Source organism: Taeniopygia guttata, chromosome 34 (assembly GCF_048771995.1).
Source record: "Taeniopygia guttata chromosome 34, bTaeGut7.mat, whole genome shotgun sequence".
Taxonomy (NCBI): domain Eukaryota; kingdom Metazoa; phylum Chordata; class Aves; order Passeriformes; family Estrildidae; genus Taeniopygia; species Taeniopygia guttata.
In genome coordinates this window covers 4,020,085-4,040,515 of record NC_133059.1, presented here as the reverse complement: position 1 = coordinate 4,040,515, position 20,431 = coordinate 4,020,085, and the positions used below count along the sequence as shown (strand labels likewise).

The window sequence follows — 20,431 nt, the reverse complement described above, 5'->3', positions numbered from 1 at the left end:
GGCACTGGGGGGCACTGGGGGGCACTGGGGGATACTGGGGGGGCACTGGGGGGCACTGGGGGATACTGGGGGACACTGGGGGATACTGGGGGGGCACTGGGGGGCACTGGGGGACACTGGGGGGATACTGGGGGACACTGGCGGGCACTGGGGGGCACTGGGGGACACTGGGGGATACTGGGGCGGCACTGGGGGGCACTGGGGGACACTGGGGGGATACTGGGGGACACTGGGGGACACTGGGGGGCACTGGGGGGCACTGGGGGGACACTGGGGGACACTGGGGGGCACTGGGGGATACTGGGGGGACACTGGGGGGGCACTGGGGGGGCACTGGGGGGATACTGGGGGGACACTGGGGGGATACTGGGGGACACTGGGGGGATACTGGGGGGGCACTGGGGGGCACTGGGGGGATACTGGGGGACACTGGGGGGATACTGGGGGATACTGGGGGACACTGGGGGGCACTGGGGGATACTGGGGGACACTGGGGGATACTGGGGGGGCACTGGGGGGCACTGGGGGACACTGGGGGGATACTGGGGGACACTGGCGGGCACTGGGGGGCACTGGGGGACACTGGGGGGATACTGGGGCGGCACTGGGGGGCACTGGGGGACACTGGGGGGATACTGGGGGACACTGGGGGACACTGGGGGGCACTGGGGGGCACTGGGGGGACACTGGGGGACACTGGGGGGCACTGGGGGATACTGGGGGGACACTGGGGGGGCACTGGGGGGGCACTGGGGGGATACTGGGGGGACACTGGGGGGCACTGGGGGGATACTGGGGGACACTGGGGGGATACTGGGGGGGCACTGGGGGGCACTGGGGGGATACTGGGGGAATACTGGGGGATACTGGGGGACACTGGGGGGATACTGGGGGGGCACTGGGGGACAGCGCGAGGCGGCGGGGGCGTGGCCAAAGGCAGGAGGGGGCGTGTCCTCCGTGATTGACAGTTCCGCGGAGGAGGAGGGGGCGTGGTCAGCCGCCGAGGGGCGTGTCCAACCCCGCGCTCACCCCCTGACCCCGCCTCCTCCGCGCGCGCCTGCGCGGGGCTCTCCCATTGGCCGCCCCTCGCGGAGGGCGGGGCCGCGCGGTTTCTCCCCGCGGCGCTCCGCTCTGTGATTGGCCGGCCGGCGGCGGCGCGGTGACGCAGGACGCTGGGTGCGTGCGGTACGCGCTGACGTTGCGCGGCGGCGGCGGTGAGTGAGGGGCGGCCGCGACCCCCGGGAGCCGCCGGGACCCCGCGGGGGCTGCCCGGGACCACCGGGACCGCCGGGACCGCCGGGACCGCCCCCCGCGGGCTCCCCGGGGCTCGCCGAGCCCCCGCGGCCGGCCCCGGGCCCGCCCGGCCTGCGCTCCCCCTGCGCCCCCCGCCCCGCGCGGACGGGACAGCGGCGGCGGCGGCGGCGGAGCCCCGGGCCCGGGGCGGGGACACCGCGCAGCCGCTGCGGCCGTGCGGGGTGCTGGAACCCGGGATCGCTGCGGGTGGGAGCGGGGGTCCGGCCCCGGTGGGTTTCGGGGGTCCCGGTCACCGGGAGGGGCCCCGGTGGGTCCCGGTTGGGTCCCGGTTCCCTCTGGGGGTCTCTTGTTGTCCCCCGGTACGGGAGGGTCCCTGATGGTCATGGGAGGGCGGTGAGGCCTCCTTGGGGGGGTCCCGGTCACCGGGTGGGCGCCGGTTGGGTCCCGGTTGGCTGTGGGGGTCTCTTGTCCCCCGGTACGGGAGGGTCCCCGGTACGGGAGGGTCCCTGAGCCCGCGGAGGGTGCTCGGGGGAGGGGCGTGAGGCCTCTCTCGGGGGGTCCCCGGTGCCTTTCGGGGATCCCCGTCCCCCCCGGAGAGCGGCTGTGTGTGTCCCCCGCCTGTCCGGTGTGGCTGAGAGGGGTGTCCCGTCCCGGGTGTCCCTACTCCGGTGTCCCCTCACGGCTGTCCCCGTTCCGATGTCCCCTCTCGGGTATCTCCTCTCGGGGGTGTCCCCTCCCCGGTGTCCCATCCCGGGGGTGTCCCCATTCCGGTGTCCCCTCTTGGGTGTCCCTTCTCAGGGGTGTCTCCATTCGGATGTCCCCTCCCGATGTCGTCCCCACTTCGGTGTCCCATCTCTGGTCTCTCAGGTGTCCCTTCTCGGGGGTGTCCCCACTCAGGGGTGTCCCCATTTTGGGGTGTCCCCACTCAGGGCTGTCCCCATTTTGGGGTGTCCCCACCCCTGACCCACTGCCCTCTCTCCACAGGACCCTCCGGACCCTCTCCCACGCTCCCAGCCCAGGGGTGTCCCCATTTTGGGGTGTCCCAGCCCAGGGGTGTCCCCATTTTGGGGTGTCCCCACTCAGGGGTGTCCCATCCCGGGGGTGTCCCCACTCAGGGGTGTCCCCTCACGATGTCCCCACCCCTGACCCCTGCCCCCTCTCTCCGCAGGACCCTCTGGACCCTCTCCCACGCTCCCAGCCCGGGGGTGTCCCCATTTTGGGGTGTCCCCATTTTGGGGTGTCCCCATTTTGGGGTGTCCCCACTCAGGGGTGTCCCCACTCAGGGGTGTCCCCATTTTGGGGTGTCCCCACTCAGGGCTGTCCCCATTTTGGGGTGTCCCCACCCCTGACCCCCTGCCCTCTCTCCACAGGACCCTCCGGACCCTCCCGTAGCTCCCAGCCCAGGGGTGTCCCCATTTTGGGGTGTCCCCACTCAGGGCTGTCCCCACCCAGGGGTGTCCCAGCCCAGAGGTGTCCCCATTTTGGGGTGTCCCCACCCCTGACCCACTGCCCTCTCTCCACAGGACCCTCCGGACCCTCCCGCAGCTCCCAGCCCGGGGGGGCCCCTTGGTACCCCCTGCCCGCACCCCCCATGTGCTGCCCGGCCCGGGGGGGGCCCCCCGCCACCTGAGGGGGGGGCAGGGCCGCCTCCCCTCCCTCCCTCCCCCCCGGAGCCCCCCGGAGCCCCCCAGCCCAGCCATGATGTTCCGGGACCAGGTGGGCATCGTGGCGGGCTGGTTCCGCGGCTGGAGCGAGTGCGAGCAGACCGTGGCGCTGCTGGCGCTGCTGAAGCGCGTCAGCCGCACCCAGGCGCGCTTCCTGCAGCTCTGCCTCGAGCACTCGCTGGCCGACTGCCCCGACATCCACCTGCTCGAGGCCGAGGCCAACAGCGCCGGTGAGCGCCTGCCCGGGGCGTCACTTTGGGGCGTTTCCAGGGACTTTGGGGGGTTTTGAGGGACTTTGGGGGGTGCGCAGGGCGTTACCGGGGTCCCGCACGCGTTCTGGGGACGCTGCACAGGGATATGGGGGGATCTGGGGGGATCTGGGGGTCCTGCTGTCCTGCCAGGGCTGAACTCTGGAGGCTCAGGGGTGGCTCTGTGTCCCCTGTGCCCATCTCGGAGCTGGGGTGGCCCCGCTGTCCCTGCTGGCCCTCGTGTCCCCTGTCTCCAGTGGCCACAGGAGCCGGCCGAGGTGGCGGTGGCCCTGCTGTGACCCCCTGTGTGTCCCTGCTGACCCCGTGTGTGTCCCTGCTGACCCCCGTGTGTCCCTGCTGACCCCCGTGTGTCCCTGCTGACCCCTGTGTGTCCCTGCTGACCCCTGTGTGTCCCCGCTGACCCCTGTGTGTCCCCGCTGACCCCTGTGTGTCCCTGCTGACCCCGTGTGTGTCCCCGCTGACCCCTGTGTGTCCCTGCTGACCCCATCTGTGTCCCCGCTGACCCCGTGTGTGTCCCTGCTGACCCCCGTGTGTCCCTGCTGACCCCTGTGTGTCCCTGCTGACCCCATCTGTGTCCCCGCTGACCCTGTGTGTGTCCCTGCTGACCCCCGTGTGTCCCCGCTGACCCCTGTGTGTCCCCGCTGACCCCTGTGTGTCCCCGCTGACCCCTGTGTGTCCCTGCTGACCCTGTGTGTGTCCCTGCTGACCCTGTGTGTGTCCCTGCTGACCCCGTGTGTGTCCATGCTGACCCCATCTGTGTCCCCACTGACCCCTGTGTGTCCCCGCTGACCCCTGTGTGTCCCCGCTGACCCCTGTGTGTCCTTGCTGACCCCGTGTGTGTCCCTGCTGACCCCCGTGTGTCCCTGCTGACCCCCGTGTGTCCCTGCTGACCCCGTGTGTGTCCCTGCTGACCCCTGTGTGTCCCCGCTGACCCCTGTGTGTCCCCGCTGACCCCTGTGTGTCCCTGCTGACCCCGTGTGTGTCCCTGCTGACCCCTGTGTGTCCCTGCTGACCCCATCTGTGTCCCCGCTGACCCTGTGTGTGTCCCTGCTGACCCTGTGTGTGTCCCCGCTGACCCCTGTGTGTCCCTGCTGACCCCTGTGTGTCCCCGCTGACCCCTGTGTGTCCCCGCTGACCCCTGTGTGTCCCTGCTGACCCCGTGTGTGTCCCTGCTGACCCCTGTGTGTCCCTGCTGACCCCATCTGTGTCCCTGCTGACCCCTGTGTGTCCCTGCTGACCCCTGTGTGTCCCTGCTGACCCCGTGTGTGTCCCCACTGACCCCGTGTGTGTCCCCGCTGACCCCTGTGTGTCCCCACTGACCCCTGTGTGTGTCCCTGCTGACCCCTGTGTGTCCCCACTGACCCCTGTGTGTGTCCCCACTGACCCCTGCGTGTCCCTGTCCGCAGCGGCCATCTCGCAGTGGCCGCAGGAGCCGGCCGAGGCGGCCGTGGCCCTGCTGCTGGCCCACCTGCCGCTGCTGCAGCCGGGCAACGCGGCGGCCAAGGCCGAGTACATGAAGCGGCTGCAGAAGGTGTTGGCCGACGCCATCGAGAGCAACCGCTGCGTGGAGGAGTCGCGGCAGCTGCTGTCCTACGCCCTCATCCACCCCGCCACCACGGCCGACGACCGCAGCGCGCTCGCCCTGTGGCTCGGACACCTGGAGGAGCGCCTGGCGCCGCCCCCGGCCCCACAGCGCCGGCCCCCCGCCCACGAGTGGCCCCCCGAGCCCCCCGAGCCCGGCGGGGCGGCCTGGGCGGAGCAGCACCCCACGGGCACGGCCCCGCGGGAGAACGGGCACCCCCCGTTCCAGGGCAGCGCAGGTACCGGGGGGAATGGGGGGGAAAATGGGGGGGAATGGGGGGGAAATGGGGAGAGCGGGGGAAAATGAGGGAAATGGGGAAAAATGGGGGGAAATGGGAGGAGAAATGGGGAGAGCGGGGCGGAATGGGGGAAAAGTGAGAGGAGACAAGAGGAGAAATGTGGGGGAAAACGGGGGAAACAGGAGGAGAAATGGGAAATGGGGAAAAGTGAGAGGAAACAGGAGGAGAAATGGGGAGAGCGGGGGAAATGGGGGAAGAATGGGGCAAACGGGAGGAGAAATGGGGAGAGAACGGGGGAAACGGGAGGAGAATTGGGAAATAGGGAAAAACGGGGGAAAACAGAGGAGAAACTGGGACAATGTGGGAAAACAGAGAAGAACCAGTAGCACAAACTGGGAGAATGGGGAGAAATGGGGGCAAAACGAGCAAAGGGAGGAGGAAGGAGGGGAAGGGGCTGGGAAGGGGGGACAGTGTCACATGAGGGGAAGGGGCTGGGGGCCAGAGGAACCCTGCAGGGCACGGGGGCACTGGGAAAAGGGGCTGGGGGCTGCGGTGGGGGCACAAGAAGCGCTGTGCTGTGCCCCCCACCCCGACGCCGTCCCCGTGCCCCCCAGCCCTGCCGTGCCAGCTGCACCCCAGCCCCCTGAAGCGCTCGCTGGCCCTGGCGCCCGGCAGCGCCCAGCCCGGCCCGGGCGGCGACTGGGCAGGGCCGGGGGGTCCCGAGGAGCCCCCCACGGCCCCACGGGGCCCCGCGGCGGCCTTCGGGGAGCACGCGCCGCTGTCCCCCCAGAGCAGCGTGGCCTCGTCGGGCAGCGAGCACACCGAGGAGCCCGGAGGGCGCAACTCCTTCCAGGAGGACGGCAGCGGCATGAAGGGTGGGTGGGGGGCTCCGGGGGGGGTTTGGGGGGTTTGGGGGGCGGCTGTCACCTCACACAGCCCCTTCCCACCCCCCAGATGTCCCCTCGTGGCTGAAGAGCCTGCGGCTGCACAAGTACGCGGCGCTGTTCGCGCAGATGAGCTACGAGGAGATGATGACGCTGACCGAGCACCACCTGGAGTCCCAGGTGGGACTGGGAGGGACTGGGAGGGACTGGGGGGGTCCCTAGAGGGGCTCACGGTGTCCCCAGTGTCACCGGGGCTGGTGGGGAGGGGGTGGCAGCACCCCTGATCTTCCCAGGGCGTGTCCCCAGTGTTCCCCAGAGGTGCGGGACACCCCCCAAAAGGTGTGTGACACCCCCCAAAAGGTGTGTGACACCCCCCAAAAGGTGTGTGACACCCCCCAAAAGGTGTGTGACACCCCCAAAAAGGTGTGTGACACCCCCCAAAAGGTGTGTGACACCTGCCACAGGTGTGTGACACCCCCGTAGAGGTGTGTGACACCCCTGTCCCCCCACAGAACGTCACCAAGGGCGCCCGGCACAAGATCGCCCTGAGCATCCAAAAGCTGCGGGAGCGGCAGAGCGTCCTCAGGGCGCTGGAGAAGGTCACTGGGGGCACTGGGAGGGACTGGGAGGGACTGGGAGAGCACTGGGGGTCCCCAGGGCTCCTGGAAGGGGTCCCTGATGTCCCCAGACCCCCCCCCGTTGACCCCAGGGTTGGCGCTGGGTGAGTTCCTGGTGTCCCCTGGGCTGGTTCCCAGTGTTCCCAGTGTCCCCAGTTATGGTCCGGGGGAGTCCCTGATGTCCCCAGGTCTGCGGGGGGGGACAGTTCCCGATGTCCCCACGTGCCCCTGACGTCCCCCCCCATGTCCCCCCAAACCAGGACATCCTCGAGGGGGGCAACCTGTGGACGGCGCTGCAGGAGCTGCAGCAGATCCTGGCCACCCCCATCAAGGCCTTCCGGCCCCCCCCGCCCCCCGGGCCCCCCGACGGGGCCCCCCCCGAGGCCTTCGCGGCCCCCCCGGCCCCCGAGGCCGAGCCCCCCGCGGCCCCGGTGCCCGACGGGGACATCCCGGGGCAGTTCACGCGCGTCATGGGCAAGGGTGAGCCCTGAAAACGGGGGGTGGGTCTGGGGGGGCTTGGGGAGGGGGCTCCAAGGGGTTCAGGGTTCTGGGGGGGAGTTGGGGAGGGATTTGGGGGTGTCCCAGGGCAGTTTTGGGTTTGGGGTGGGGGTTTGGGGACCCCTGCTCCCCCCCACAGCTCCTGGGGGTTTTGGGGTGGGGTCTGAGGGGGATTTTGGGGGGTTTGGTGGGGGTTTAGGGCCCCCTGTCCCCTCCCTGCAGCTCCTGGGGGTGTCCCAGGGATTTGGGGACGTTTTGGGTGGTTTTGGGGGGGGTTTTGGCCCCCTGACCCCCTCACAGTGTGCACCCAGCTCCTGGGGGTGTATCTCAGGGATTTGGGGGTGGGTTTTTGGGAGGTTTGGGGGGGTTTTGGCCCCCTGACCCCCCCGCAGTGTGCACCCAGCTCCTGGTGTCGCGGCCGGATGAGGAGAACATCACCAGTTACCTCCAGCTGCTCGAGAAGTGCCTGAGCCACGAGGTACCCTCGGGTGGGGGTCCTGGAGGGTCTCCGTGTCCCCCCCAAACCCCGGGGACCCCCCCTGACCCCCCCGGGCCCCCCCAGGCGTTCACGGAGACCCAGAAGAAGCGGCTCCAGTCCTGGAAGCAGCAGGTGCTGAAGCTGCTCCGCGCCTTCCCCAAGAAGGGGCCCCTGGACGGCCCCCCCGGATACCGGCCCCCCAAAAGGTACCTGGGGGGGGTCCCGTGCTGCTGCACCCCCTCCCGTGCTGCTGCACCCCCTCCCGTGCTGCTGGAGACCCCCCCCCAAACCCCATTTCCACCCCGTGCGGGGTCTGGGGGCTGTTGGGGTCCCACCCCTCCTCCCAAAATGCTCAATCCCCCCCCATCCCATCCCAATTTTAGGGGGGTGGTCTGCCTCCTTCCCCCCCCCCCCCCCCATGGGTTGTGCACAATTTTCAGTCTGGGGGGGGCTTCGGGCGGTGAAATTTAGGGCAGTTTTGGGGTTTCTCTTCTCTCCAGCTGTTTTTTCCTCCCGCATCAATTTTGGGGGGGGGGGTCAAAGGGTTCCCCCCCCCCCCAATTCCCATTTTCCCTTTTTCCCCAGTTTTGGGGGACGGTTTTTGTTCTGGGGGAGGTTTTGGGGGTCTCAGCCCCCCCCTGACCCCCCCGTTTCCCCTCTCCCCCCCCAGCTGGGCCTTCGGCTCCAACTCTCTCCCCATAGCTGGATCTGTGGGGGGGGGGCGGCGGGGGGGGGGCCGCCCCTTCGCCCTGCCCCCCCGGGCCCTGCCCCCCCCCGCCCGCCTGGGGCTGCTGGGACCCCCCGGGGGGGCCCCCAGACCCCCCCTCGGAGCCCCCCCCTTGGGCACGCAGGGACGGCAGGTGGGTCCGGGGGGATTTGGGGGGGAAACGGGGATTTTGGGGGGTCTGGGGGGAGGATTAGGAGTGAGAGGGGGATTTTGGGGGGAAACGGGGATTTGGAGGGATTTTGGGGGGGAGATGGGGATTTGGGGGGGAATTTTGAGGATGATTTGGGGGAGGATTTGGGGGACGATTTTGGGGAGGAGGTGAGGTTTTGGGGGGGATTTTGGGGCTGCTTTGGGGAGGATTTGGGGGGGATTTTGGGGCTGCTTTGGGGGAGGATTTTGGGGAAGATTTGGGGGGGGATTTTGGGGAGGATTTGGGGGGATTTTGGGGCTGCTTTTGGGGGGATTTTGGGGAGGATTTGAGGGTGGATTTTGAGGAGGATTTTGGGGAGGATTTGGGGGGGATTTTGAGGAGGATTTTGGGGAGGAGGTGAGGCTTTGGGGGGGATTTTGGGGCAGCTTTGAGGAGGATTTGGAGGAGGATTTGGGGGGGATTTTGGGGAGGATTTGGGGGGATTTTGGGGAGGATTTGGGGGGGATTTTGGGGAGGATTTTGGGGAGGATTTTGGGAAGGAGGTGAGGTTTTGGGGGGGATTTTTGGGAAGCTTTGAGGAGGATTTGGGAGGGATTTTGGGGCTGCTTTGGGGACGATTTGGGGGGGATTTTGGGGAGGATTTGGGGGGCGATTTTGGAGTTATCCTGGGGAGGGGGCACATCTCCCTGACCCTGCTCGTTTTTACTCCGGTTGGGGAGAGGAGGGGGGATCTCCCTCTCCCCCTGGAGACCTTTTTTGGGGGGTCTCCCCCCAGCCTGGGGGTGTTGTGCCCCCGGTGACCCCCCGGCTGCCCCCCCAGAGCCTTTGGTTCGGGGGGGGCCCGGGGGGGTCCCCCGGGAGCCGCGGGGCCGTGCAGAGAACGCACTCGCTGCCCGTGCACAGCTCGGCCCTGCTTGCCTTCCCCCAGGGTAGGGGCAGAAATGGGGCAGGGGGGGCAGAAATGGGGTGGGGGTCCCAAAGATGAGGGGTAGAGGGGCAGAAATGGGGTGGGGGGGCAGAAATGGGGGGCGGGGGCCTAAAAATGGGCAGAGGGAGGCCTGAAATGTGGGGGCAAGGCCCAAAAATGGGGGGCGGGGGGCAGAAATGGGGGACGGGGGGGCACAAAAATGGGGGAAAAGCTCCTGGGATGGGTTCTGTGGGGTGGGGGTGGACTGGGGAGGGGGGAGCACCCCAAAAATGGGGAGGGGGAAACGGGGAGAGGGCCCCCGACAATGGGGAGAGAGACCCCAAAGTGGGTGGGGAGGCGGGGGGCGTTTTGGGGTGGGGGGGTAGTTTCTGGGGCTGCCCCCCTGACCCTTTTTTTTGGTGTCCCCCTCCCCACAGAGTGTCCCCCCCCCGGGACGGACCTGGAGATCAACCCCACGCTGGAGTCGCTGTGCCTGAGCATGACCGAGCACGCGCTGGGGGGTGCGGGACACGGGGGGACACGGGGGGACACGGGGGGACATGGGGGGACACGGGGGGACACGGGGGGGGTACAGGGGACATATGGGGACATGGGGGGACATGGGGGGACACGGTGGGGCATGGGGACAAGGGGGGACAGTGGGGGGTACAGGGGACATGGGGACATGGGGGGACACGGGGGGGACATGGGGGGACACGGGGACATGGGGGGACAGTGGGGGGTACAGGGGACATGGGGACTCGGGGGGAGCTCAGGGGGTTTTGGGGACCCCCCTGACCCCCCATTTTTCCCCCCCCCACAGACGGCACAGACAAAACCTCCACCATCTGATGGCGCCGCCGCCCCCTCCCCAAACTGGGGGGGCACCTCCTTAACCCCCCCCTCCCCCTTCCTGCCTCCAACCCCCCCGGGGGTCCCCAAAACACCGGGGGGAGGGGCAGACCCCCCCCCCACCGATCTGGGGGTTTTGGGGGTCCCCGGTGAGGGAGGGGCCCCCCCAGCCGATGACCTCGTGGGGTGGGGGGGCCATGACACTACAGGGGGGCTTTTTTTGGGGGGGGGGGGAGCGGTGGGAGGGGTTCGTTTCCTCCGTTTTTAAAAATCCCAGGATTTGGGGGATTTGCGGATTTTATTTCCTCTTTTTCGTTGGTTTTTTTTGGTTTTTTTTTTCCCTTTTTATTTTTTGGCTCTTTATTGTTATTATATTATTATTAATTAATTATTTCTGTCCTGGCCCCCGCGGGGTGGGGGAGGGGGGGGGACACCCACCCCAAATTTAGGTACAACACCGCCCCACCCCCTCCCCCTCCCCCGGGGTGGGGGGACCCCTCCCCCCCCTCGGTACTGCCCCTTCCCCCCCCCCCTTTGTAGCGCTGCGGCCCCCAAATAGAAAGACAAAAATCGTTATTTTAGATACATTTTATTATGAATCCTTTTGTTATGATATGGCTGGTAACCATTGACCTTATTAAACACAAAAACCGCCCCGAGACGCTGCTTTTTTCCCCCAAAACGGGGCCATGGTGGTGGGGTGGGGTTTTGGGGAGTGGGGGGGAGGGGGTCACCCCCTCCTCACTCGCTGGAGGACTCGGAGCCTTCGCTGGCGCTTTCCTCCTCCTCTTCCTCCTCCTCCTCCTCCTCGCTGGGGCTGAGCTGGGGGCTGCGGGGCGCCGGCCCCCCCCCCTCGCTGCCTTCCTCCTCCTCCTCCTCCTCCTCTTCCTCCTCCTCCTCCTCCTCATCCTCGTCGTTGTCGCTGCCGAAAATCTCCTCCTGGTCCCGGGCGGCCCGAGCGGCGTCGCTGCCCCCCCGGCGGCCCCCCCGGGCTCCTTCGGCCTCCTCCTCCTCCTCCTCCTCCTCATCCTCGCTGCGGGCCGAGCCCCCCCCGCGCTCCGAGCCCGAGCCGGAGCCTTCGGCCTCGTCCTCCTCACTCTCGCTGCCCTTCTCCTGCTCCTCGTCTGCTCGGGGGGTTGGGGGTCCTCAGTGGGGTGAGACCCCCAGGCCGCGGGGGGTGGGGGGGTTTGGGGAGGGGATTTGAGTGGGAAACGGGGATTTGGGGAGGGGGAGTTGGGTGGGAAATGGGGATTTGGGGAGGGGGTTTAGGGTGGGAAACGGGTGGATTTTGGGTGGGATTCTGGTGCATTTGGGTCCCCGAACCTGATCCCGGCGTTTCCTTCTCGGCCTCCATCTCCTCCTCCTCCTCCTCCTCGGGCTCGTGGTTCTCCAGCTGCGCCCGCCGGGCCTCCTGTAGGGGGGAGGGGGCTCACGGGGGGGTCCCGGGGGGGTTCCCGGGGGCTCCCGGGGGTCGGGACCCCTCCCCAAATCCCACCTGCGCCTCCAGCTCCTTCTCGTTCATGTCGCGGTGCTTCACCACCAGCACGGCGTTGGTGCCCGACTGGACCCCGGCGCGCGCCCGCCGCTTGCTCAGCCGCACCCTAGGGTGGGGGGGGGTCAGGGACCCCCAAAAGGACCCCCCAAAACCCCCCCAGACCCTCGGGAACCCCCCAGACCCTCAGGGCATCCTCAGGACCCTCTGAAGGCCCAACCAGTGCCCCCAGTACTGAGCAGGACATCTCCCAGTGCCCCAACAGCAACTTGCAGCTCCCAGTGCTCCCCCCCAGTGTCCCCCCAGTATCCCCCAGTTCTCCCCAGTCCCTCCCAGTGTCCCCCAGTGTCCCCCCAATGTCCCCCAGTGCCCCCCAATGTCCTCCCACTGTCCCCCCAGTCCCTCCCAGTACCTCCCAATGCCCCCCAAGCCCCTCCCAGTATCCCCCAGTTCCCTCCCAGTGCCCCCCAGTTCCCTCCCAGTGCCCCCAGTGCCCCCCAAGCCCCTCCCAGTATCCCCCAGTGCCCCCCAGTTCCCTCTCAGTGCCCCCAGTATCCCCCAGTGCCCCCCAAGCCCCTCCCAGTATCCCCCAGTGCCCCCCAGTTCCCTCTCAGTGCCCCCAGTATCCCCCAGTGCCCCCCAAGCCCCTCCCAGTATCCCCCAGTGCCCCCCAGTTCCCTCCCAGTTCCCTCCCAGTATCCCCCAGTGCCCCCCAGCAGCCCCACCGTGTCTCCAGCTCGTTGTAGTAGACGCCATCGCCCTCGCGGAAGATGAAGAAATAATTCTCCTCGTAGCCTTTGCTGGCCTTGTTCTTCACGTTCCAGTTGTACTCCCGGGCGATCTTGTAGTCGTACCTGGGGGGGGCCGCGGGGGGGGGTCGGGGAGGGGCCGCGGGACCCCCCGAAAACCCCCCAAATCCCGGAGTTCTGCCCCAAAACCTCCCGGAGCTTTGGGAGCCTCGGGCTCGTTCTCTGCGGGGATTTGGGACCCCAGAACTGCCCCCAAGGCCCCCCCCGTGGAACCCCCAATCCCAGGGACGCCCCCCCAGTCCCAAATTCCCCCCAGTCCCAAATTCCCCCCAAATTCCCATTTCCTCCCCAAATTTCCCTGGGATTCTTTGCACCTTCTTCCTTTCCCAGCAGACTCCACAACCCCAATGGAGCCTTAAACCCCCCCCGATTTATTTTAACTTTTTTTTTATCATTCCCCCTCACGTCCTGGGGACCCGCCCCAGGATTTTGGGGGAGGTTTTGGGGTCCTCCTTACACGTCCTCGGGGGCGTAATCCACGTCCTCCTCCTGGTCCCGCTTGCGCTTGCGCAGCGTCTCCTCCACGGGCAGGAAATAGGCCACGAACTGGTTCCCCTCCTCGTCCATCATCCCCCTGCGGAGCGAGGTCAGTGGGGTGGGGGGGTTTGGGGGTCCCAGGGGGGGTTTGGGGGTCCCAGGGAGCGGTTTGGGGTGTCCAGGGGGGAGTTTGGGGTGTCCAGGGGGGAGTTTGGGGGTCCCAGGGGGGATTTTGGGGGTCCCAGGGGGATATTGGGGTGTCCAGGGGGGAGTTTGGGGTGTCCAGGGGGAGTTTGGGGGTCCCAGGGGGTGGTTTGGGGTGTCCAGGGGGGAGTTTGGGGGTCCCAGGGAGCGCTTTGGGGTGTCCAGGGGGGAGTTTGGGATGTCCTGAGTGGGAATTGGGGTCCCCAGGGGGAGTTTGGGGGTCCCAGGGAGCAGTTTGGGGTGTCCAGAGGGGACTTTGGGGGTCCCAGGGGGGAATTTGGGGTGTCCAGGGGGGGATTTGGGGTCCCCAGGGGGAGATTTTGGGGTCCCAGGTCAGAATTTTGGGGTGCCCATGAGGAATTTTGGGATCCCTGGGGGTGAATTTGGGTTCCCCAGGTGAATTCTGGGCTCCCTGGGGAGGAATTTTTGGGGTGCCCACGAGGAATTTGGGGTGGCCTCACCTGATCATGGCCTGGGACATCATCTCCAGCGCCGCCGCCCCCGAGGTGTCCTTGGGGGCCGGGTCCGAGTCGAAAATCACTTGGGCACAGGGGTTGATCCACATCTGGGGAAGAGCGGATTTTGGAGGAGCAATATTGGATTTTTGGGGGGAGGTTTGGAGTTTAAGGGGGGGAATATCGAATTTTGGGGGGAATAGTGGATTTTGGGGGAGGAATTTGGAGTTTAGGGGGTGTACGAGGGGCTGGGGGCCCCCAAACCCACCTTGAAGTCGGGGAACACGGGCATCACCTCCAGGGGGGTCACCCGGGGTTTGCTGTAGTGCTGCGTGATCTGCTCAGGGACCGAGACGCCCAAATCATGCCCAAACTCACCCCAAAACCACCCAAAACCCCCCAAAGTCGCCCCACAACAAACACCTGTATCCCCCCCCAAATAACCCCTAAAATGAGCCCCAAACCGCCCAAAAAAACCCCAAAATTACCCCCAAACCTCCCAAAAAATCAGGCCCCAAACAAACCCAAAACCCCCCTCCCAAAATGCCCCAAAATCCCCAAACCCTGACCGGTTTCTGAGCGTCCTCAAACGTTTTCTCGATGGCCGCGATCTGACTGTCCCTGTCCTTGTAGATCTCCTCCTCAGTGAACTGCTGCTTCACCGACACCCCGATCCTGCCAAACGCCCCAAAGTCACCCCAAAATCTCCCCAAAGTCACCCCAAAATCTCTCCAAAGTCACCCCAGAATTACCCCAAAACGCTCCCCACATCACCTTCAAAACTCCCCAAAATCACCCCAAAACAATCTCCACGTCACCCTCAAAATCACCCCAGAATCGCTGCCCAAAATCACCCAAAACCACCCCAAAACACATCCCTAAATCACCCCAAAATCTCCCCAAAATGCTCTCTAAAATCACCCAAAACCCAGCCACAAAAGCACCCCAAACCCCATCACCCCCAGCTCCTCTCTGTGGCCATCCCCAAACCCCAAACCCACTCCAAAAACCCAAAACCCTCCCTCAAACCCCCCCCAAAAACCCCAGAACCCCCCCAAAAGCCCCCAAAAGCCCAGAACCCCCCCAGAACCCCCCAAAATCCCCCAAAATCCCCGGAGCACTCACTTGACCTCGGGTTTCTCGTTGCTCACCCCGTAGCGGTTGAACTCGGTGGAGATGTACTCGGTCTTGCGCATCCAGGGCACCACCTTGGCGTGCTGCTGTGACCTGCGGCCCCAAAATTCACCAAAAACAGCCCAAAACCACCCCAAAACCAGCCCAAAACCAGCCCAAAACCACCGTGGCGTGCTGCTGTGACCTGCGGCCCCAAAATTCACCAAAAACAGCCCAAAACCAGCCCAAAACCAGCCGAAAGAACAGCCCTAAGTCACCCCAGAATCACCCCCAAAATCTCCCCCAAAACCCACCCCAAAATCCCCCTCAGAACTACCCCAGAACGTTCCCCAGGTGTTTGGGGCACCTCAAAACGGGGTTTGGGGTCTGGGGAACTCCCCCAGGCAGTTTGGGGAATCCCCCTGGGCGGTTTTGGGGTGCCCCATTTGGGTTTTGGGGTCTGGGGCAGCCCTGAGCAGTTTTGGGGTGCCCCGTTTGGGTTTTGGGGTGCCCCATTTGGGTTTTGGGGTGCCCCATTTTGGGGTCCCACCTCTTGGAGCTGGTGGGGGCCTGGATCTCCTCCTCCAGCAGCTTCTCGTCAGCGGAGTCCAGCAGCACTGCGGGAACGGGGGGGACCCCAAAACGGGGTCAGAAACCCCAAAACGGGGGCAGAGATTTGGGGCAGATTTTTGGGGCAGTTTTGGGGCGGTTTTGGGGCCCCGTGCTCACCGCCCGGGTCGATGCGGTACGTGTCGGGGTTGATGAGGTCGATGGTGACGCCCAGGTCCGGCTCTGTCAGCAGGTCGTGCTTGTGCTGCTTCTCCAGGGACGTGGCCTTGTACTGCACGAACCTGGGCAGCGCCCCGGGGCCCAAATCAGCCCCAAAGCACCCCAAAACCACCCCAAAATCAGCCCCAAAATCAGCCCCAAAGCACCCCAAAACCACCCCAAAACCACCCCAAAAATCAGCCCCAAACTCAGCCCAAAACCACCCTGAAATCAGCCCCAAACCACCCCAAAATCAGCCCCAAAATCAACCCCAAAGCACCCCAAAACCACCCCAAAAATCAGCCCCAAGCTCAGCCCAAAACCACCCCAAAATCCACCCAAAAATCAGCCGCAAAGCACCCCAAAACCACCCCAAAAATCAGCCCCAAGCTCAGCCCAAAACCACCCTGAAATCAGCCCCAAAACCACCCCAAAATCAGCCCCAAACCCACCCAAAATCCACCCAAAAATCAGCCCCAAACCACCCCAAAATCAGCCCCAAAATCAGCCCCGAATCAGCCCCAAATCACCCCAAAATCTTCCCCAAAACCACCCAAAAATCAGCCCCAACCCCACCCCAAACCCACCCCAAAATCAGCCCCAAAACCACCCAAAAATCAGCCCCAAAACCACCCAAAAATCAGCCCCAAACCCACCCCAAAATCAGCCCCGAACCACCCCAAACCTGTCTCCAAATCAGCCCCAAACCCACCCGGGATCCCCCGGGTTTTTTCCCCTTTATCCCCCGGGATGTTTCCCCGTTATCCCCCCGGGATTTCTCCCCGTTATCCCCCCGGGATTTTTCCCCGTTATCCCCCCGGGATTTCTCCCCGTGGGTGCCCCGGTGCCGGACCTGCTCTGGTCGAAGGGGTAGGTGATGAACTTGGGGTCGAAGGGGATGTCCGGGAGGCCGTTGCAGAACTTGACCCGGCAAACGACCCCGGACCTGCGGCGGGACCCGAAACCGCCGCGTTTCACCCCAAACCCGGCCCGAGACCGCGGGAGCCCCGGACCCGCCGGGTTTCACCCCAAACCCGGCCCGGGACCCCTCCCCGCCCCCGCTCACCTCTCGGGGAGGGTCCGGTGCGAGCTCGGCCTGCGGGGAGGGGGGGCGCGTCATGACGTCACGGGGGTACCCCATGCTCCCGTGACGTCACGGGGGGTCCCCGTGTTTCGCTTTCTCCGCCCCCCGCCGCGCGGTGACGTCACGGGGGATCCCCCTCCCGCCCCGCCCCCGTCACGGTGGTGACGTCACGGCCGTTACCGGTGCCCCGGCTCATCGCGCTGCGCCTGCGTCTGGATGGTGGGCGCCATGGCCGGCGGCTGCTCCCGGTCCGCGCGGCGCGTCCCTTTCTCGTCACAACCGCCGCGCGCCGGAAGTCCCGCACAACATGGCGGCGCCTCCGCCGCCGGCCGGGCCGGGCCCGGGGCCTCCCTCAGCGGCGGCGGCGGGGCCGGGACCGGGAGCGGGGCCCGGAGCGGGGCCGGGGCCGCCCCCGGGAGCCGCGCAGGGCCCCGCGCTGCCCGCGCAGGCGGCGGCGGCGCAGGCGCAGGACTTCGAGCCGGTGCAGCGCTTCCGGCTGCTGCTGCCGCAGCTGAAAGAGAGCCTGCAGGTGGGCGGGGTTTGCCGCGGAAAACGGGCGGGGTTTGCCGCGGAAAATAGGCTGAGTTTGCCGCAGAAAACGGGCGGGGTTTGCCGCGGAAAATAGGCGGGGTTTGCCGCCGGGAATGGGCGGGGTTTGCCGCCGATAAAGGGCGGGGTTTGCCGCGGGAAATGGGCGGGGTTTGCCGCCGGGAACAGGCGGGGTTTGCCGCCGATAAAAGGCGGGGTTTGCCGCGGAAAATAGGCGGGGTTTGCCGCCGGAAATGGGCGGTGTTTGCCGCCGATAAAAGGCGGGGTTTGCCGCGGGGAAATGGGCGGGGTTTGCCGCCGGGAACAGGCGGGGTTTGCCGCGGAAAATAGGCGGGGTTTGCCGCCGATAAAGGGCGGGGTTTGCCGCGGGGAAATGGGCGGGGTTTGCCGCCGGGAACAGGCGGGGTTTGCCACCGAAAATGGGCGGAGTTTGACGCCGATAAAAGGCGGAGTTTGCCACCGGAAATGGGCGGGGTTTGCCGCCGATAAAGGGCGGGGTTTGCCGCGGGAAATGGGCGGAGTTTGACGCCGATAAAAGGCGGAGTTTGCCACCGGAAATGGGCGGGGTTTGCCGCGGGAAATGGGCGGAGTTTGCCGCCGATTAAGGGCGGGGTTTGCCGCCGATAAAGGGCGGGGTTTGCCGCGGGAAATGGGCGGAGTTTGCCGCCGATTAAGGGCGGGGTTTGCCGCCGATAAAGGGCGGAGTTTGCCACCGGAAATGGGCGGTGTTTGCCGCCGATAAAAGGCGGAGTTTGCCGCCGATAAAGGGCGGAGTTTGCCACCGGAAATGGGCGGTGTTTGCCACCGGAAATGGGCGGAGTTTGCCGCCGATAAAGGGCGGAGTTTGCCACCGGAAATGGGCGGTGTTTGCCGGCGGAAATGGGCGGTGTTTGCCGCCGATAAAGGGCGGGGTTTGCCGCCGATAAAGGGCGGGGTTTGCCGCCGATAAAGGGCGGGGTTTGCCGCCGATAAAAGGCGGAGTTTGCCGCCGATAAAGGGCGGAGTTTGCCGCCGATAAAGGGCGGAGTTTGCCGCCGATAAAGGGCGGGGTTTGCCGCCGATTGAGGGCGGGGTTTGCCGCCGATAAAGGGCGGAGTTTGCCACCGGAAATGGGCGGTGTTTGCCGCCGATAGAAGGCGGAGTTTGCCGCCGATAAAAGGCGGGGTTTGCCACCGGAAATGGGCGGTGTTTGCCACCGGAAATGGGCGGAGTTTGCCGCCGATAAAAGGCGGAGTTTGCCGCCGATAAAGGGCGGAGTTTGCCACCGGAAATGGGCGGTGTTTGCCGCCGATAAAAGGCGGAGTTTGCCGCCGATAAAGGGCGGGGTTTGCCGCCGATAAAGGGCGGGGTTTGCCGACGATAAAAGGCGGAGTTTGCCGCCGATAAAGGGCGGAGTTTGCCGCCGATAAAGGGCGGTGTTTGCCGCCGATAAAAGGCGGGGTTTGCCACCGGAAATGGGCGGTGTTTGCCACCGGAAATGGGCGGTGTTTGCCACCGGAAATGGGCGGTGTTTGCCGCCGATAAAAGGCGGAGTTTGCCGCCGATAAAGGGCGGAGTTTGCCACCGGAAATGGGCGGTGTTTGCCACCGGAAATGGGCGGTGTTTGCCGCCGATAAAAGGCGGAGTTTGCCGCCGATAAAGGGCGGGGTTTGCCGCCGATAAAAGGCGGTGTTTGCCGCCGATAAAAGGCGGTGTTTGCCGCCGATAAAAGGCGGAGTTTGCCGCCGATAAAGGGCGGGGTTTGCCGCCGATAAAAGGCGGAGTTTGCCGCCGATAAAAGGCGGAGTTTGCTGCCGATAAAGGGCGGGGTTTTGGAGGCGCTGTGGGTGACCTCTGACCCCTGTGACCCCCCCGTGACCCGCCCCTGTCCCACAGACTCTGATGAAGGTGGCGGCTCAGAATCTGGTGCAGAACTCCAGCATCGACAATGGGCAGTGAGTGACCCCCGGTGCCCTCCCAGTTCCTCCCAGTTCCTCCCAGTCCCCCCCAGTCCCCCCCAGTGCCCGCCGGTGCCCCCCAGTCCCTTCCAGTGCCCCCCAGTGCCCTCCCAGTCCCTCCCAGTCCCTCCCAGTCCCTTCCAGTGCCCCCAGTGCCCTCCCAGTCCCTCCCAGTCCTTCCCAGTCCCTCACAGTCCCTCACAGTGCCCCCCAGTCCCTCCCAGTCCCTCCCAGTCCCTTCCAGTGCCCCCCAGTGCCCTCCCAGTCCTTCCCAGTCCCTCCCCGTGCCCCCCAGTGCCTCCCAGTGCGTCCCAGTCCCTCCCAGTCTCACCAGTTCCCACAGGAAGAGCGCTGACGGGCCCCTGCAGCGCTTCGACAAGAGCCTGGAGGAGTTCTACGCCCTGTGCGACCAGCTGGAGCTGTGCCTGGTGAGAGACCCCAAAATCCCCCAAAATCACCCCAAAAACCTCCCCCAAACACCCTGTGTGACCAGCTGGAGCTGTGCCTATTTAGAGACCCCAAAATCACCCCAAAATCCCCCAAAACTCCTAAATATAATGCCTTAACCCCTTCAAATTCACCCAAAACTCCCTCTCATCCTCCCAAACCCGCTCTGATGTCCCCCAAATCCCCTCTGAGCCCCCCAAACCCCCCCAAATTCCCTCTCGTGTCCCCCAAACCGCCCCAAACCCCATCAGATCTCCCCCAGATCCCCCACGTGGCATCAGGAGCCCCCCAAATCCCCTCTGATTCCCCCCAGACCCCCATAAACACCCCCAAACCCCCATGAACACCCCCAAACACCCCCAAATCCCCTCTGAGCCCCCCCAGATCCCCCCTAATCTGCCCAAATCCGCCTCTGCAGCGCCTGGCCCACGAGTGCCTCTCGCAGAGCTTCGACAGCGCCAAGCACGCCCCGGCGCTGGTGCCAGCGGCCCCCAAGGGCGAGGGGGGCGCGGGGGGCAGCGAGAGCCTGCCCTACACCCAGTACCTGCCCCTGATCAAGGCGCAGATCGCCAGCGCCAAGGACATCCACAACGCCCTGCTGGAGGGCACCAACAAGATCACGGGCAGGCTGCCCCCGCCGGGGGGGCCCTGACGGCTTTGGGGGGTCCTGATGGGGTTTGGGGGGGTCCTGATGGCATCCGGGGGGGTTGGGGCAGATCTGGTGTGGTTTGGAGCAGCTCTGATGGTGTTTGGGGGGTCCTGGTGGGGTTTGGGGGGGTCCTGATGGTGTTTGGGGGGGTCCTGATGGTGTTTGGGGGGTCCTGGTGGGGTTTGGGGGGTCCTGATGGGGTTTGAGGGAGTTTGGGGCAGATCTGATGTGGTTTGGAGCAGCCCTGATGGGGTTTGGAGCAGCCCTGATGGGGTTTGGGGGGGTCCTGGTGGGGTTTGGGGGGTCCTGATGGGGTTTGGGGGGTC

General features: G+C 66.0%; 3 protein-coding genes across 3 annotated transcripts; 2 read left to right on the top strand and 1 right to left on the bottom strand.

Moving 5' to 3' along the window:
* Nucleotides 1-949: 949 nt before the first annotated feature.
* On the top strand, nucleotides 950-10,775 carry SAMD4B (sterile alpha motif domain containing 4B). The gene is made up of 13 exons (XM_041712466.2): nucleotides 950-1,214; nucleotides 2,778-3,148; nucleotides 4,594-5,007; nucleotides 5,622-5,882; nucleotides 5,962-6,071; nucleotides 6,404-6,490; nucleotides 6,769-6,988; nucleotides 7,399-7,484; nucleotides 7,569-7,690; nucleotides 8,155-8,344; nucleotides 9,183-9,291; nucleotides 9,707-9,790; nucleotides 10,093-10,775. The coding sequence occupies exons 2-13, from the start codon at nucleotides 2,953-2,955 to the stop codon at nucleotides 10,119-10,121; spliced, it is 1,908 nt and encodes a 635-aa protein (XP_041568400.2). The 5' UTR covers nucleotides 950-1,214; nucleotides 2,778-2,952; the 3' UTR covers nucleotides 10,122-10,775.
* On the bottom strand, nucleotides 10,695-16,837 carry PAF1 (PAF1 homolog, Paf1/RNA polymerase II complex component). Its single transcript, XM_041712467.2, has 14 exons — nucleotides 16,704-16,837; nucleotides 16,506-16,535; nucleotides 16,293-16,385; nucleotides 15,401-15,522; nucleotides 15,222-15,288; nucleotides 14,684-14,785; nucleotides 14,128-14,233; nucleotides 13,827-13,895; nucleotides 13,565-13,668; nucleotides 12,880-12,996; nucleotides 12,339-12,467; nucleotides 11,617-11,722; nucleotides 11,445-11,532; nucleotides 10,695-11,245 (listed from the first exon to the last, which is right to left on the bottom strand). Exons 1-14 carry the CDS (start codon nucleotides 16,751-16,753, stop codon nucleotides 10,863-10,865), a joined length of 1,566 nt encoding a protein of 521 aa, XP_041568401.2. The 5' UTR covers nucleotides 16,754-16,837; the 3' UTR covers nucleotides 10,695-10,862.
* Nucleotides 16,831-20,217, top strand: MED29 (mediator complex subunit 29). The gene is made up of 4 exons (XM_030262578.4): nucleotides 16,831-17,052; nucleotides 18,948-19,006; nucleotides 19,353-19,437; nucleotides 19,875-20,217. The coding sequence occupies exons 1-4, from the start codon at nucleotides 16,831-16,833 to the stop codon at nucleotides 20,106-20,108; spliced, it is 600 nt and encodes a 199-aa protein (XP_030118438.3). The 3' UTR covers nucleotides 20,109-20,217.
* Nucleotides 20,218-20,431: the final 214 nt, after the last annotated feature.